Below are 19,111 nucleotides of genomic sequence, written 5' to 3' on the forward strand. Positions count from 1 at the left end.
AGAAGTGCATGCTGACAGGAGCTTGTCTCCTTAGAGGTCTCCCAGAGTCTGACATATTCAGAGTGGATGCTCACAGCTAACCACTGAACTGATCATAGGGTTCCCAATGGAGGAGTGAGAGAGAAGACTGAAGGAGCTGAAAGGGTTTGTGGCCCCATGGGGAGAGCAACAATACCAACCAACCAGAGCTCACCAGGGTCTAAACCACCAGCCTGGGAGCATATAGGGAGTGACCCATGGCTCCATCTGTATATGTAGGGGAGGATGGCCTTGTTGGGCATAGGTGGGAGAGGAGGTCCTTGGTCCCACGAAGGGAAGGCTGGACACCCAGTGTGGGGAAATTTGAGGGTGGGGAGGTGGGAGTGGATGGGTGTGGACACATCCTCATAGAAGCAGGAGGAGGGGGGATGGGATAGGAGGTTCCTGGGCCGGTGGGGGGGGGAGATGGAGATGGGGTAAGGGAATAACATCTGAAATGTAAATAAAATATCCAATTAAAAAAAAAAAAAAAGAAGTAGACCTGTTCAAGGCTGGGGAGGGGGCTCAGCAGGTAGAATTGCTTGTACCGAAAGCTTGATGAACTAAATTCAGAACCCCAGAATCCTCGTAAAAAGTAGATCCAGTACCATGCATCTGTATTACAGCACTACTATGGTAAGACAGGATGCATAGACGGAGTATCGCAAGCCAGCCAGCTAGTCTGGACCACCCAGGGAAGTGGCAGAACCAAGAGAGCTCCTGCTGCCTCACAACAAGGGGGCAGTGAGAACCGATGCCCAAGAGTGGTGCTTTGACGGCTACATATGACATGGATACACTTGTTCACATACACACTCTTTCCCTGTCTCTCTGTCTCTCGCTCTCCTCTCTTTCATATACTTCTATGGAAAAAAAGATACATCCATATTTTGAAATGAAAGCCTCTGGTGGTTTTGCCATAACAGGAGATGCTCATCCTCAATGACTTTCCTAACCTAAGCATCTCTACCGTATCAGTGTCATGTGATCCCTCTGAAAGACAGTATGTCAGCCTCCAGGAGGACGTAGTTAGATGAAGAGACTGGAGTTAATTCACTAATATGTTTTTAAAAGATGCTCCTCTTTTTTGATATATTAAGACAGAAGAGAACTTTGAGGAAGCAGAAGTTACATCTTTTCTGAATTTGCTTACTGTGTGTTTGAAAACATCAGCAGATGATAATGTTTTCTTTTTCTTACGTGCACATCAACTTCTAAAGCCATAAATTTCTCAGTCCACAAACCCTGTGAACTGCATATAAACCCAACCTACTGTTTGTGAAAGAAAATTATCTAATGAGCCAGGGTACTCTGAGGCAAGATTTGGGGCAAAGGTTCTACAAAATGCTTTCTATAAAATGTCATAGATGCTATTGATTTAAATTACATTGAGAAAAATAGCAGGGCGAGGAGGAAATAGCAGTGTGCTTGCTGTACGTGCACGAGGACCCCACTTGATCCCTAGAACCCATGAAAAAAGCTGGGCATGGAGGCACACACCTGTAATCCCAGCACTGGGGAGACAGAGACTGGTAGATTTCTGGGGTTTGCTGGACACCTTGTCAGTGAAAATCCCTTCTCAAAACCAAAACAAGGTGGATGGCATTTGAAGAAGAATGACACCTGAGGTTGCCCTTTGGCCTCAACATACGCAAGCACACACACACATGTGCACAAGACTGCGTTCACTCTCCCGGCATACAAAAGAAATAAATGTCAAGGAGGCGACAGATTACAGGTTAGTGTAAGAAGCAAAATTTGTCTTCAAAAAGTGTAGTATGGGCAGAGATACACCAGCTGAACCTTAGCTTTGCCAGATGTCTACAGTTCTTATTTATTTTCACAGGAATGAAGACAGAACCAGGGCTCCACATATGTTAGACCAGCTTGCTTCTACAGAGCCACACACCCAGCCCTTTATTTTTGACACATGTTTTGTAAGCTGAGTTGAGTATTCTACTGTAAATCCAAAGGCAAAGAAGAATGTCATTACATTTCTCTAATTTATAAATTAAACCGTGAGTGTCTTTGTTCTTATGCTCAGAGCTTGTTATGCTGCCATTGATGCTTCTCGCAGGCTGTGGATATGTGTGCTTTTTTTTTTTCATAAATCAATATTCTAAAATGTTTAAGACAAAAATATACAGGAATAGGAAGGTAATCTAGTACATTGAAATGTTGCTCTCCAAACAGTAAGACAGGGAATTTGTGATCTATAATGCTAGTCCTCCTTGTAAAGGCATTAAGTAACAGATCTAGTAGACCTGACAGGAACTACCTTTTAATCTAGTAGAAATGAGCAAGAATGATATTGTCAAGTGTCTGTGCCAACTTTAATGTGGAAAAATATTTGTGATTTTGTTCAGTAACAAAATTTGAGGTTCTGCTAACACTACTGTGGTTCAATGCGATATTAAAAATAGAAGAAAATAATGCTCTTTTTTTTTTTTTTTCATTTTTTGAGACAGGGTTTCTCTGTATAGCCCAGGCTGTCCTGGAACTCACTCTGTAGACCAGGCTGGCCTCGAACTCAGAAATCCGCCTGCCTCTGCCTCCCAAGTGCTGGGATTAAAGGCGTGTGCCACCACTGGCTGGCTTTTTTTTCCTTTCTTTTTAAAAAAGACTTATTTATTTTATTTATATGAATAAATATGAATATGTAGCTGTCTTCAGACACACCAGAAGAGGGCATCAGATCCCATTACAGATGGTTGTGAGCCACCATGTGGTTGCTGGGAATTGAACTCAGGACCTCTAGAAGAGCAGTCAGTGCTCTTAACCACTGAGCCATCTCTCCAGCCCCGAAAATGCTCTTTTAATTAGAGAAAATGAAGATATGATTTTCCACAGGTTAGTCTATAGACTCCTTGAATTCTGCCCATCAACTCCTGAGGTGTAGGACTGAATTCCAGGCCGAGATATCTCTGATTGTAGTAGTGGCAGGAATGTTGCGGAGGTAATCAACTGCTCGAGGTTTAAGACCTGCTCCATAGAAGGAAGCGCATACCTGGTGCTGTCAATCTGGCCAACAACCTATGGTTGGGGAGCTCACAGGCCTCAGGGATGAACCTACCACCATCACTCTGCTAGGCAGACATAGTATCTAACTGCACTCTTAAGTTCTTATCTCTATACCCAAGATGAGTGCGGTTCTCAGGGATCATCAAAGAAGTTTCTTTGTGCAACGGATGGCAGTTAATTCAGAATTCACAACTAGTCAAAGTGTGCATAGTATAAGTTCAGTGGAGTGCACAGCCAAAAATGGGATATGGATTTGGACACACAAACACACACACACACACACACACACACACACACACACACACACACAGAGACACTGGTTGGGGCCAGAAGGAAGGTAGAATGAATTGGAGGAAGTTAGAGGAAAAACCTGTTTGTGTGTGTGTGTGTTTGAAGATGATCAAATACGTTGTATAGATTTCTCAAGGATTAATAAGATATTGTATGTGAAATATGTATATAACATATTTAGCATATGATAGCATGTGTATTTGTGAGTCATATTTTGAGTCAAAAGTCATATTGTGAGTCAAAATTTACTTTTATCATGCCTAAAGCTTGTTTTTGATAGACAAAACAGCTACACAGAGTGTTCTCCGAGGAGAGCAAGTCCTTACCCCTGAAGCATAGTAGAATAGTAACCCATTTGGCTGTAACGTTCGGAAATTGAAGCCTCCTTCGAAGCCATCAAAGAAAGATATTTTCTGAGTTGAAGCAATAAAACTCTGCCCATTGAAATATGCTCTGCGAGATATCTGTGTGGGGAAAAAAAAGGTAAACACAGTGTTTTTGGTAATTACAGGACACTTGAGTTTTCATACACAAAGAGCCGTGCCTGCTGGGCACACAGCTTGTGTTTCCATTGTGTTTGCTGGAGTTCAGGTGCACTAGCTTCCCTTCTGTGTCCCTACAGCAGCTGGCTTTCAGCACTCCCATTTCTAACACCCGAGTGACCAATAGCATTCGTGCAGCCTCTCTGGGCTTTGCATGTCAGGTCCACTGGAAACTGGAGCAGCTGCAGCAGGAGAGTCCCACAGCCTTTCTAGTTTAATGAGTTTTTTTTTTTTTTTTTTTTTTTTTTTTTTTTTTTTTTTTTTTTTTCTCTTGGCAGCAGAAAGGAGCCCAGGGAGCAGAAGGGGCTGATTTAGCTGTAGAAAGCATTCTGTTTACCTGTGAAAAAGCTCTTGAGTGAATGGCACTTACCAGAGAGTCCTCTGGGCACCCATAGCCAACTCCGAGGGTTTCTGTCTGCTCCAGTAAATTGAAATCTTTCTTTTGGAACTGGAAGCCCTTCATGCATCCCCTAAAGTTGACATCTAGGGGAAGATGTGCTCTTAGGGTCCTGGAAAAGGAAATCAGATCTCATTGGTGCTCTCTCTCTCTCTCTCTCTTTCTCTCTCTCTCTCTCTCTCTCCACACACACACACACACACACACACACTATAGAGATCTGTTGACTTACAATCTCAGTAGCTTTAAAACCATTGAGAGTCTCATGCTTTTTTGACAGGCACATGGCTGTATCAAACCTTTGTGTGTAGTGCACGGCTCCAAGTCAAGACAAGTCACTTGCTTCTTTATAGTTTTCAAAATCTTTTAACTTTCATGATCAGTTGCTACTTTTCTAATGGTCAAATGATACAGATGGGAATGTTAACATTCTTTTTTTTTTTTTTTATAGATTCTTGAGACTGAATTGGTAGGCTACAGATAGAAAATACTTTCCTCTTAGCAATTTCATAGAAATTGGAAAGAAACTTATTCTCTTACATATTAAATACCAAGATAGGATTTGACCTTGAGTTTTCAGACATCTTCTAATGGGTTTGGCCTTATTTGTAGCATATTCTAATCAAGGAAAGCTAGAGGCAGGTCCTAGAGAATGTCAGATGGCTGGGTCTCAGGGCCTGTGCAGGTGTTCACCGGATGCGGTCCTAGAGCTGAAGGGAGAAGTGGACACAGGTCTCAGCCCTACCCAGGAGCATCTTCAACTGACAGCTACTTGCGAATGAAAGAACAGTTTTCTCTAAGAGAGTCTCACTGAAGAAACAAATCTTTCTCTCTCCTCCTCACCTCCTCTCTGTCTTTGAGACAGGGTTTCTCTGTGTAGCCCTGGCTGTCCTGGTACTCACTCTGTAGACCAGGCTGGTCTCAAACTCAGAGATCAGCCTGCCTCTGCCTCTATCTCCCAAGTGCTGGGACTAAAGTTGTGTGCTACCACCACCCAGCCCAGACAAACTCTTTAGGTTAGGCCCCACTTCCAGCAGTAACTGACCAACACAACAACATCTTTGTCTCATAATGTCAGAGCACTGTTTTTTTGTTTTGTTTTTTTTTTAAACCTTACCGGTCCTTTGTGTATACATATCATGGCTTCTTGTTTTATGTGCCAACATATTGTCTGCACCTCTATGTATCTTGTGCCTTTTCTTTGTCTCTTTTAGATGTTTTGTCCCTATTCTAATTTTTTAATTTTAGTTTTATCTTATTTTATTATTATTCCTTAGAGGCCTGTTTGTTTTCTAACAAGAGACAGAAGGGAGTGGATCTGAATGGGAAGGGAGGAGGGGGGCACCAGGAGGAGTCTGGGGAGGGGAACTCTAAAATCGGAATATATCACATGAAAGAAACTACTTACGTTAAGAAACTAAAGTAAGAAATGTTTTATCCTCTGATTAGGAATGGCATCCTTGTTCAGTGCTCTATTTTCTTCTCTGTCATGCTCAGTATATGGGAGGTGCCCAGGAACATGCTATTTGGGACTGAATGAATGCCAAGTTGGCTTGGACCAAATCACAGTGGGTTAACTGTGTTGTAAATGTACAGCTCTGCTGTATTTTGTCATCACAGGTCAGAGCTGGAGGAACATATTAGCCAATAGGCTGGCTTAGTGGTCACAGTTCCATAGGACATGGATGAAGGGCTGAAGAGGGGGTTTAGTTCAGAAAAATTTGGAGAGCCTTCTTTAGATAGGATAATTTGCAACACGGAAAGGATTTGACTCAAGATAGATAAGAAACTTGTAACAATTGAAATCTCTCTCTCCTCCCCCTCCCCCCTCTCATACACACATCTATATCTATTTATCTATATATCTATATATATATCTTCATCCTTCTGAGGTAATCATTCACACAGTACTAAATTCACTCATAGGTTTGAATGCTCATAGTGAGGGGTGTTTCTGTTACATGAGGGATGGGCTCCATTGTCAGCTCTCACTTGAGTTCAGGATTATTTTTTCCCCTTTTTTAAACGTTGGGACTTGACTTCAGAACTGTAATAATTTTAGGAAAGCAAGTGGCTTTGTGTAAAGGCCTTCCAGGTTACTCTGATGAGAGCCACCACACAGGATTATCTCAGCGTTGCTTTTAAGTTTCAGAATCACTGTTTGTTTGAATTTATTAATTTTGAGATCTGTTTCTATGAATTTGAATTGAAAAATTCAAATTGAAAAATTCAAATTGAAAAATTCAGCAAGAGCTGAATTTTTGAATTCACTAGAACAACGCACACAAACCATGACTTCTTGTACACCCTGGAGAATGTACAGACTTTCAGATACTATTGATGACTAAGACAAACATAAAAGCATACATGCTGCTTCATCTTTGCACAATACACTGTTCTACTCTTCCTCTCCTTGAGAAACAATATAGGAGACTGTTCTAAAAGTAATGTTATATTATATTAGTTAAGTACATAATTTATACAGTGAGATGCTAATTTATACCCCTTAGTATATCATCAGCAATGAAAAGCCATGTATTTGAAAAGCTTTACCTGGACTGTAAGACTTCTTGGGGTGCACCTCCGATGTAGATGTCTGTGAAAGGTATCTTCTTCTTCTCATTGTCTGTGCTCTTAACATGTCGTCTGTCCACCACCAAAATCATTTTCTTGTCATTGTGGTAAATGATTGAGATCTGAGAGAAATAATGTACTGTAAGTCTGCTTCACAATTGATTTTCTTTGTTTGTTTATAGAAAATGTGATGTATTTTAACTATCCTACTTATAACCGCCTGTATTCTTCTTTGTTCACAAGATAGGGAATAGAGTTTCCCTTTTTACTTGTAGGGGGTGACAACTATGGTTTTTTATATAATGTAAACTCATGGTTTACATTTCCTGGGGGAAGACCCCTTTCTGGGAAAGGAAATAGCCCAGGCTACATTTTTCTGTGAATCCTGTTTTGTTTTTTAAAATTTTCTCCTACCTCTTCTGAGGGGATCTATAAAGAACTTATAAACATCTAGCTTAAAAAAAAAAGCCTTGATTAAGGCATCACTGATTATCAAACTTCACATATTTAAATGGATTATGTAATTTGTTAAATTTGTACACATTTGCTGTATTACTAGCCTAATCAAGTTAGTATATCTAATATTTCTTAAAGTTTCATTGCTTCATTGTACTCTCTTGTTCTCTCTCTCTCTCCATATATATATATATATCTAATCATGTGGTTTCCTATGACTGTACCTGCACAAGGGTTTAAATATAGAAGGCCTGACACTTGCTATAACAGTGCTCTGCCACTGAACTACAAATTCTAATTATTGATATTTGTAATTAAATGTTATTTAATCTCTAAAGTTTATTCCTCCACCGCAATGAAAGCTTTCTATACATTGGACAACTCATTTCCCGTTTCTTCCAGCACTGGGCAGCACGATCACATGCTTTACACAGAGACAGGGACTTTCTGGATTATAGAGTGTGCGCTACCAAGGTGTCAGTTTTTTAGAAACACTTCTTTGTTATTTTGTATTATTAGATTTGCATAAATAAATATTGAATTACTATTTAAAAAACAGTGACTAGTTCTGGTGAATCTGCAAAAATGCTAGTCAACGAAACAATTAAGTTCTTCATTTATAGAAGTCAATCCTTAGAAAGCCTCTGGGCATTGAACTGGAAAGGGCTAGCCATTGCATTTGGGCTCAATTTAAAAGATATTTTGGGCTGGAGAGATGGCTCAGTGGTTAAGAGCATTGACTTCTCTTCCAGAGGTCCTAAGTTCAATTCCCAGCAACCACATGGTGGCTGACAACCATCTGTAATGGGATCCAATGCCCTCTTCTGCTGTGTCAGAAGACAGCAGCAGTGTACTTATACATAAAATAAATAATAAAAACATCTAAAAAAGATATTTCGTCTTTTATATGGCTTATTAATTATATATTTAGAGTAGTTGTTACTGTGGATGAAGGATACTTTTGGAGTCTTCTTCATGAGAAAAATCACTTGTATTCTACATTCTAGAGAAGAAAATTCAAGAGAAAATTTTATATTTACTTACATAACCTCCTTATATTAATGAGGTTCAAAGTATCATAAGGTCTTTGTAATGTTCAACATACGTACAGTATTTTCATAGGTCTTCTATTGTAATCAAGACATTTAAGATTAACAAGAGAATTTTGGTCAACAAGTCCCTCTTAATGAAAAGAAACCTTCCAGTGCCTTTTTGATAGAGATGTCAACATGGGTTGTCCTTGGGTGGAGCAGATGAGGGTACATCAGTTGCTCTGTGGTGTGAATGTGTTCAGTTTACTATTTCCTTACTGCATTGGGTCACCTGGTCATATACATAGATCAAAACCCACCGGAAGTACAAGGACTGTACCTCGTGATATTTTGCATCATTAATCTGGGCTTTTTTCAATGTGTCTTCAAGATGCATGGGGCCTTTGCTGAATCCAAAGTCATAGAACACATGTAGGTAGCCATTGCGCATTTCCAGGCTGAAAAACATACTCTGCAGAGAGAAAGAAACCGTAAGATGGGAGCACTCGCTGCTGTGAATGGAGAACCAAGTTTAGCGGAATTAAAAAAAAAAAAACTATTATGATCCTTCATTAATGGAATTCTTTGAAGATTAAAGTAGACTCATGAAAGTCTTATTCAAGTAAAAGTAAAGTAAAAAGTCCTATTAAAAAGCTCATTAAAAAAATCTGAAATAGCCAGATCATGATCACCTTTAATCTCAGCACTTAGGAGGCAGAGGCAGGTGAATCTCTGTGAGGTTGAGGCCAGCCTGGTCTACAGAGTGAGTTCTAGAACAGCCAGAGCTACACAGAGAAACCCTGTCTTGGGAAAAAATCTTATTAAAGTAAAGTCAGCACTTATTTCTTACATATTAATAAAAGCACTAATGGCAATAATGAAAAAATTATTTCAAGATGGGCTAAACAGTTCCTCCAATATGCCAACAAATACAGATCTAGGATAAAGAGGACCATTTCTGTACTCTTTTGAGCCACTGGATTTGCATAAATGGAATTGGAACACATTTAGGCCAGATGATGTTAGAGAGCAGAAGTCATCTGGTAGCAGTGCAATCACTTGCTGGCTGTACCGTTTCAGTCCAGAACATGGTTCATAGATACAGGAATTAAATGGATTTGAAAAGTAAAGTATCATGGAAACGTCTTCATCTTACACAAAGTGTAGATCTCCTGAATGGAGTCTGCATATTCCTTGGCATGGGAAACAATCCCTGGGGTTGGGGAAAATGGTTTAACTTTTATTTATGTTCATCAAAAAAATCTGAAGGAGCCAGGTGGTGGTGGCACACACCTTTATTCCCAGGCAGAGGCAGGCAGGTTTCTGAGTTCTAGGCCAGTCTGGTCTACAGAATGAGTTCTAGGTCAGTCAGGGATACATAGAGAGGAATGCTGTGTTGGGGGGTGGGAGGGGAGAACATGACCTACTACACCAAGAAAACGGAAATATAGAAAGAAAGTGATCTTTGATATAGCGTAGTAGTGACTCTGGGCCTTCATTTCCAGATTTTCATAGAGTTCACATAGCTGGTGAGACTTCCTGAATCGAGTGCCACACTTGAAGGATTAAGGTGCTCTCTTTGGGCCTATGTGTTGGAGGTTATTGGAGATATGACAATCATTTTGTATTGACATGCAGATTTGATATGGAAGTGTTCTGGGACAGGTAGGTGAAGTTTTGACAATGCTGGCTGGCAACTTAAGAAGACACACTGTTTTTGTTATGAAACGAGTCATTTTAAACTGTTGAACTTTATAGATGCTGACAATACTCTTCAGGAGTATGAGACCTAGCTGTTTCAGCAAACACAGTTGACACATCACCTCACAACAAGGGGAGTTACACCAGTGGCTGAGAAAGAAGCACGTTCTCTCTTTCTATGTCCCCCAAAAGAAAGTTTTGATGTAGATAAATGGTTGTTTGAAAATATTTGGGGAACATTTTTCTATTGTTAAGTGATTTTGGCAATGAAAACAATGTAAATGTTCTGTCTCCCAAAACCTCTTATCTTGGAGCTATCGGGTTCTAGGGATGGGAAGAGGAGGGAGGAGAAGTGCTTATAGGGGAAGGCAAAGACAACTGGGGTCTGATTTGTGCCCGTGTGGAGATATCACAGTAAAATCTTATCAGTTGGTACAATTGGTGATTTCTGTAAGCCATCCTCCATCTGCACTATTTTTTCCCGCCGTGAAATACAGATTCATTTTCCAATGTCAGCACTTTTATATCTCCACAGGAAGTCCTAGCACAACTGGACGGCGGTGTCAACCTTGTGATCAGATCTCATGAAAATCTTCAGTCTCTGGTCACAGTATTAAGTCATAGCTATACTTTCAGTTTTTTGTATATGGGAAAAGATTGCTAACCTGTTTAAAAATCTTTCAAAGACGATGTGTAGTGGCTTGGAGCAATTTTATTAAAGTTTACAAGATAATATAGCATCTAATTTGCTCTGAAGAACTGACTTCAGGAGAGAAAATGGGCCAGCCAAATAGCAAGGGTTACCTGGGCCAGGTGGAGCATGAAATTAAAAAGATGAGTATATGATTTAGTAGGCACAGTTAATAATACATGTCACTCTCACATACACATATGCATATATATACATATATATGTTTAATACACACATATATGCATATATGTACATATATATGTATAATACATACACACATATATATATATATTAATTCAGGAAAAGAATTTTATGTAGTTTTGACAGCCAATAAAGTAGTTGACATTGGATTCAGGATACCATTCTTGAATCACCATATGTCAAAGAGTTGAAAAAAAATTTCAAAATAACACAGAATATTTTATTAAACCATTCTCGCTAACATTGTTATTATTAATAATAAGATTTTTTTAGCAAGTTAAAAAGTTTTCTACATTATTAGTAAATGAGAACTAATTTATTTTATTTAAAATATTTAAAAATATTTATATTTAGATTTCTAATTAATATTATTTATTGTTTTTATTATGACTTTTGAATGTTTCATGACATATTTATATCTGTATTTGTCAAATGTATATGACTTATGAGGAGAAACATCTTAATATATACCATATCTTGGTGGTGAGTTTTTCAAAGTTTTTTATTTATAAAAGGGTATATTAATATATATACACTATATTTAATAATAATTTTATAATATATATTAAAGTTAAAGTGTGGACAAGTACGTCTCAGGATTGCTTTTACTTAATGCTGTCATAACTTTCTTGGAGAAAAATAAATCCAATTTTGCTTTCTAAACTAGGTATCCATTTTGATGGCATGGCACACTTACCCTGGGGGTGGGGCATTTCCTGGGAAAAGGAATAGCAGAGAGCAAAGGAAGAACAGGGGAATAGTTGGGACTTCCTGTTACTTACTCCATTGACCATTAGGAGCACGAGGCCGTTGTCAGCTGGTGTTCGGATTTCTATGTCAAAGCGAGTCACCTGACCAAATTTCCCTCTCCTCGTGATGTCCCTCACCACTGCATAACTGGAGCCATCGAAGAAGTAGCTGGCAGCCCTACTCTGAGTGAAAGCCAGTTTATCCCTGGAACAGAACACAGGGTCACATGAATGCTATTGGTCTGGTATGCTTTCCAAGTAAGACCCTGGAACCCACTTTCAGAACATCTTCCCCTTCCTGATGGCACGCAAGTGAAGGAGGAAGTTCAAAAATAAATCAAATGGGTCTGTTCTAAAGGAGTTTCTCCTTCACCCTATGTACTAGGATAGCTGAAGTCTTCTGGAAGTTTCTGATCATAGAATCCTAAATCAAATATATCACACACACACACACACACACACACACACACACACACACACACACACGAACCTGCGCATTAACTCACACCTGTCCTGTCCGCTGCCCCTGTCTGACTGTCAAAGGCTCTGAGCTCCTGACTGTCGCTCACCTGGCACAGGGCACTGATTTGGATGGATCCATATTGTAGATGTGCTTGAAGTTGTACAGACTGATCACATCATTATTCAGAGTGGCCAGCTCCAGGCAGCCTGAGTAGCTGGGCAGGTTTAAGCTGGCAGGGAGCTGAACAACAGGAAAACAAAATCAATTAGCCCATGGTCATGTTTCCTGCAGAAGCTGCAGACAGAGAATGAAGCTGACAGTGGACTCACCCCGGTCCCTCTGACACGAACATCTCTCTACACTGGAGTTCGCATCAGTATGCCAGATGACTTAGAACTTAGATAAGCAGTCTTACATATCTTAGTGGAGAACTGGTATTTATTGAGTATGGACTACGTGTACTACATATCCTTAACAACAAATTCACAATGAAACCAGTTGTCATTCCAATTCTGTGAGATGGGTATTCTTTATCTTGTAGAAACAGAATCATTCTCAAGAGAGGGTTAACAATGCGCTTACAACTGTAAGTAACAGTCCTTGAGTGGTAAGGCCTGAGATCGGCTTCTCATCTTCTTGGGCCTTTCCTTTACTCACTCTTTGTCAGGTCTCATGTTCTCCCCTAGGTTTTACCTTTTCTCATCTCATGCGTTTTATACTGTGTCTATATATTTCAGGTAACAGCATTCGAAACTGCTGCACGCAGTGCTGAAGTCTAGATCCCAGCCAGTACATTCTTGTAGTAGATAATATTAATTCTTTCCTGGAGTAATATTTATCACCTTGACATTATCAAAATGGACTTTAGTTGATCTTCAAGCATTAGCTATAAACTTGCAAACAACTGACATGGAAAATATGGGTAGTAGGGACCAGACCGGGACAGCAGACTTACAAATAGATTCTACCACCCATTGAACTGAGCTCTTACCATGGTATCCGACTCCCCTACCTCCATTAATTTTGGGGCTATGGATTTATCAAAGAACTACTCCAGGTCTCAACTGAGCCAGATGCAGTTGTATAGCTTACCTTGAAGTTCGAGGGCACCCCACCAACGTAAAACACAGTGTCCTCAGGGGTCAGATCCAGCAAGGAGTCATCTCCTGCAAACTCCCCCTTCTTAATAAACTTTTCTTCTGCTGTGCTACTGAGACTGGGGACTGTCAAGAATACCTTTCCATGTTTCCCTACCCTGGTGAGAGAAGGGCTTATTACTTGCTTGCAGAAAATACTTTCATTGTGTCAAAATGTCAATGTCACCTCAAAAAACACCCCAGGTTATTCGATTGTATCATATTGTCGTGCACAAAGAGAAATATTAATTATAGAAGAAAAGAAGAAAAGTAGACATCTTACTTTTAAATTTTAACTTATGGCAAGGTAAAATGATCTGGTTATCAGGTTGCTATTTAGGAAGGGCTTTTCTTTTTTCTAGTATTTTTTCTTTTATCTCACTCAAGTGTTTGGGAAGGAATAGGGAAGAAAAGGAGTAAGATGGAAGAGAAAAAAGTACTTATGGCATCCACAAGAAGAGTGTGCGTTTGCAAAGCCATTTGCCACAGATTCACCTCACCTCTCAATCTTGACAATACTAAAATAAGCAGGCCAGGAGCTCACAGGCTTGGAATCCAGGAGAATCTCCACATCTTTTGTCCCCAAATTGTAAACATAGACCAGGTTATCATTTTTGATTGCGAGACCCATGTACTCTTTTTTGGCCTGAAATGTCAAGAAGTCACTTAAATAAAATCAACAAGTATAAGGCACACAAGTGGTTATTGTTTGTTTTTATTTCTGTAAAGCCTAATCATAGGTCCTAAGAGTTGCTGAGTACAATTAACTTCCGGCCCAAATGACCACTTTGAGCTGCTGCTAGATTGGCATCTGCTCTCGGTTTCTACCCTCTCTGGGCTTGCATTGGGGCGTGCCGTCCCTGTGTTATCTATTTCTAAGTGAACATTGGTGAAGGGTGAGGAGAGGGGGAAACTACTGAAGGCTCATGGGAATGGCAGTACTGATGGCTGCCAGGAGTGTGCCAGCATTATCAGGCTAACATGGCATCACGTACCTTGACAAAACCAGTCCCTCTGCATCTTTAAGCAAGACTTGGCATCGACAAACAAAGGCTACAGTTATTCCAAAGGCCTTCAAACGCTTTGTTCAGACTCACTCATATTAGTAATGGGATGCTGCCAGAAAGCAATGCAGAAATACACCCCGGCCTCCAGAATCTCTTACCTTTCAATCACAGCTTGTGTCCTGCCATTAAAATAATTTCTGGCCTTTACTATCAGAGTGGGAATTGGTTTGCTTTTCTCAACAGCTTTGTTTAAGGCAGAGGGCAACACTATCTCCTTCAAATCCCCACTCTACGATCTTACATTTTTGCTTCCGAGGTAGAGGACAAACTGATCGGCTACCCAGGCCCCAGTGGGCTCTGCCAGCTTTGGAGGAGGCTTCATGTACAAACTGATGGATGTGAAAGCCTTCAGGTCATCCACGCTGACTTTGGGGTGCACTTCGACAGCTGACTGGCCATCAAACATCATGGAGACTTGGATCTGGAAATATAAAGTTGTTCTGTTGAAAGTGCTTTGAAGAAAGGTGCAGAATGCTCTCCTATAGTTTCCGGAGGAACCCCTACTTGCTCCATTCCTTTACTTACCTTCGTATTCTCAGAGAAAATACTTAGAGCAGATTACAATACAATAGGTTTAGACCAAAATGGGCTAAGAGAACACAAGAGCCAACAGCGACCAAGGACAAGGGCAGATGCATCTCCACAGGGAACTATACACTCAGGCTGGTGAGCTAAACAAGAGGAAGGAACACTTGACTGACGTGACATTGACACTTCATAATGACTCTACAATGCATAGAAGAATTAATTGTTCGGGAGACGTATAACTTGTCTTGGGTACTAAAGCTGCTGGAACTTTCTCCCCAAGGTCGTAATAAGAACAGTATAGAATAAAGTTGTGAACAGCATCCCATCCACCTGCACAGTCAGGGCCCCGGCACAGCCTCTGACTTTCACACATGCCATTTCACTTAATAACTAGGCGGCCCTACATTACCCACTCAATATTCTTCTGTAAAATGACATAATAAACAGGCGGTGAGAAATAAGATGGTAGCCGTGAAGCATCTTCCAGCCCCTGGCTCTACCCTTGTAAATTTGTAATAAGAAGTTCCTCAGGTCATTTCCTGTGATGGTTCTCAGAAAGGCAAGTCACCATTTCAGCCCAGTTCCTAGAGGCCCAAACGACACCAGGGACTGATTTGATCTGTGAAGGATTTTTAGGGCATTTGACAACATGCTGTCTGTACAAACCTTTCTGAATAATTAGGTATCAGCTAATATTGATTGGGCAGATGTGGCTAGTCAGCTAGCTTGAGATTCCATTTCCCAGTGCTTGGGGCATGGCTGTCTCCTGTTGTCTGCTGAGTAGAGATCAATACATCCCTCCAAGCAATCAAGCAGTGTGTGGGACTGAAGCCTCCCTGCAGAACTGAGTCCAAGAGGGCTGCGTGAGAAAACGTCTCCCTTTGGAGTTAAGTGACTGCTCAATAGCTGGGCAGTCTGTCTTTAGAAAATGACTTTTTTTTTTTTTTTGGATCAGGACTCCAATGTTATAACCCAATATAAATTATATTGAACAATATCACCAAGAAAATACTAACAAAAACTTTATTTTTAAGATTCCTCATTTTGTCTTTTAGACAGTCTCATGTACCGTCCTAGAAACTTCTTAAGCATCCAGGATGGCTTTAAACCCACACTCCTCTGTCTAAACCCCAAATTCTGGGAGCACAGGCAATGTGCCACCACACTCAGTTTAAAATGTCATTTCTTGATGTATTTTTAAGATACCATGTCATGAAATACTCACAGAGTTATCCAAATAAGATAATTCATAAGGCAGGAGCCTTTATTACACAGTGCTTGAAAGTCACATGTAATTACCAAGAATAATCCACAGCAGTATCCAATTCATTTCTTATTCTTGTTTCTATCAGTTCCTGGGTGTATGTTCGGTTTGGTATAATTGTCGTCTTCTTCTTCTTTTCTTCCTCCTTCCCCTCTTCCTCCTCCTTTTCCTCCTCCTCTTTCTCCTCCTCCTCCTCTTCTTCCTCTTCCTTCTCCTGATTCTTTTTCATTTCCTTTTTTTCCCCTTGAGACAGGGTTTCTCTGTGTGGCCCTGGCTGTTCTGGAACTTACTCTGTAGACCCGGCTGGCTCAAACTCTGAGATCCACCTGCCTTTGCCTACTGGTTGCTAGGATTAAAGTCATGTATCATTATGTCCGGCTATGTTTGGCGCAATTCTTAATTGAGAAAATAAAACCACATTATTTGGTTGTAAAAAATGAGGCTGATCTATAAATCAATAGAAACAAATTAAAGAGAGGCCCAAGCATGAGTCCTTTCCCGGCACATGGGGATGTTAATTGGGTTGGGACCCGCTCTGACAATGCTGGATCCAGGTATCATGTTGCTCAGTGGCCTCTGTGACAGAACTTAAGATGTTGACCTTTGCTTAGTTTCTTCCACTTGTGATGCCTTGGTTAAGTCTGCAGAGCAATCAATAAAACTATCCAGTAGACAGATGGGCAAGATTATTCTATATGCCAACTGAGTAACACAGCCATTAAAAACAATAATTCTAACATCAAGTTGAGTCTTTTGATCAAAGCTTAAATGGATTTCTATTGTTTATGACTAGAGCTTTGTGGTTAATTCTGGCTCCACATTAGGATAACCATGTGACTTAAAAGATGGTGAATGCTGAGCCTTCCTTGGTTTACTTTTCAAAAGATTTCTTCAGCTGTATGTTTCCTGAGTTGTAAACTTTCCATGAAGCCCAGCGGCTGGGAACTTGCTGTGTAGGTGAAGCTGGCCTGGAACTTGCTGTGGTCTCTTGTTTCCTTTGCTTCTGAGTGCTTGGACTATAGTCATATGCCACCATACCCTACAGGTTCACTTTCCAAAGCTTTCACGTGACTCTAGTAACTAATGTAATAGGAAGGTGCCAGTCCTCAGGAGCTGCGGAGGGGTTGGAGCTCAGTGTCATTTCCCATCATTCCTTGGAGCTCAGTGTCATTTCCCATTATTCCCTGGAGCTCAGTGTCATTTCCCATCATTCCCTGAAGCTTAGCTCATTTCTCCATCATTCCCAGGTAGCTGATGACACCCCTCACCACATACCTTGCTCGCGACACTCCTGGTCTGAGCAATGAGCTCTCGGATCCTCTGGATGCTGGCAGAAACATTGCTTGCAGGCCGCTTCTGCTCCACAGTACGAAGCTGATCCAGTAGCTGGGGGACAACCTCGGTGAGATTTCTCACTGTGATAAGGAAAACAGGTCAATTGAATATTTTATAATATTTTAGAAATCATGTGAGGTCCAGCAAACATGTTGCCTCTGGCAAATCTATGGACATCATTTTTAACCTTACAAAATTAATAGTAGAGCTCAAGGCATAACCTGTTCTGTTCTCTTCTGTGACATTTAGAGCACATATTGATTTATAAATGGAATGCAGTGCGTGCTGACTTGCAGTGTACATTCTAGAGGGCAGGCTCCACGACAAACATACAGATGTTCCTTTAATCACATAGCTTAGTCTCCACACGTCTGTAATACGGACAGTTACGACAGGTGAAAAGGATTTTACTGAGGCACACTGTTGTGGCTGCTGTTACAGTGGAGATGGAGTTAGACGAGGAACCCAGGAGCATGAAGCCAACGTTGCCTCTGCCATAGACAGAGAGGGCAGCTTTGCGGCCACTGATGAGGACCCAGGCAAGGGGACACGGCAAGCAAGACTGTTCTGCTAATGGTAAGGTATATAACACAGACTTCTCACTCTCTTCATATAGAGTCTCTCCAAAGTCTCTTACATTATGGTATGTTGTTTAATTGACTTTGTATTAAATCGCCAAATACTATTTGAGAAAGACAGTAGCTTGAGACAATTTCATTCGGCGCTATCCTTGGTGCTTATTACGACAACATGGTGGTTTGAATAGGAATGGCCCTGATAGACTCATCTGTTTGATGCTTGGCCCAGAGGGAGTGGCACTACTAGGAGGTGTGGCCTTGTTGGAGAAAGTGTGTCACTGTGGAGGTGGGCTTTGAGGTCTCTTATGCTTGAGTTTGACCCAGTGTGAGCCTCAGCACCAAATCTACCTGTGTGCTGCCATGGTTTCTGCCATGATGATAATGGACTGAACCTCTGAACCTGTAAGCCAGCAGCAATGAAATGCTTTCCTTTATACGAGCTGCCTTGGTCATGGCGTCTCTTCACAGCAGCAAAACCATAACTAAGACAGAGAACTTGATAGGACAAATGAAAGAAGATGAAGATAAACTTAAAACAGATGGAGAAAAAAATGCAAAAATTGAATAACACACAGACCACACCCAAGCCCAGAAAGATCACCTACGGGTTTATGACTATTTTGACTTCAGAGGTGTTCTGTAAAGCTACTCTGGAGAATGGTTTGTAGAGAGTGACTAACAATCCCAGGGACAGTTTGTCATGACAGTGGTAAACACTGATATCCAAGAGATTATGAAGATTCTGAATAAAAGTGTGAGGACGGAAAGAGAATTTCTGTGTCATTATGTGATTTTAAACTACATATACAAAACTATATTAAGTAGACATTAATGGATATGGTTTTCATTGCTATAAAATTGTATATGTGAGTTGGCCAAGACATGTAGTTGGCATTAGTTGGTAATAATCTGATCCACTCAACAAGCAGAATGCAAATGTGAGTGAGTGAGATTAATACCATTTACTAGATATTTTTCCCTCTAAAGTAAGACAGTATTTTGCTAAAGTTATCTACTCCGACATTTGATTAAACTTTTATGCTAAAGGATCAGTCTCACACTGATAGG

The 19,111-nt window shown here is 40.5% G+C and overlaps 1 protein-coding gene across 1 annotated transcript in view; it reads right to left on the reverse strand.

Annotated features, from left to right (window-relative positions):
• The window catches only part of Lama4 (laminin subunit alpha 4), a 139,507-nt gene that overhangs the window by 23,883 nt on the left and 96,513 nt on the right, over positions 1-19,111 (reverse strand). The window contains exons 18-27 of the mRNA XM_034524245.2: positions 17,406-17,545; positions 14,580-14,759; positions 13,772-13,917; positions 13,228-13,390; positions 12,242-12,375; positions 11,706-11,877; positions 8,671-8,802; positions 6,823-6,965; positions 4,243-4,381; positions 3,657-3,794 (exon numbers count right to left, since the gene is read on the reverse strand). Coding sequence (XP_034380136.1) covers positions 3,657-3,794; positions 4,243-4,381; positions 6,823-6,965; positions 8,671-8,802; positions 11,706-11,877; positions 12,242-12,375; positions 13,228-13,390; positions 13,772-13,917; positions 14,580-14,759; positions 17,406-17,545 — 1,487 coding nt within the window. The remainder of the gene's footprint in view (positions 1-3,656; positions 3,795-4,242; positions 4,382-6,822; positions 6,966-8,670; positions 8,803-11,705; positions 11,878-12,241; positions 12,376-13,227; positions 13,391-13,771; positions 13,918-14,579; positions 14,760-17,405; positions 17,546-19,111) is intronic.

Source organism: Arvicanthis niloticus, chromosome 20, assembly GCF_011762505.2.
Source record: "Arvicanthis niloticus isolate mArvNil1 chromosome 20, mArvNil1.pat.X, whole genome shotgun sequence".
Classification (NCBI taxonomy): Eukaryota; Metazoa; Chordata; class Mammalia; order Rodentia; family Muridae; genus Arvicanthis; species Arvicanthis niloticus.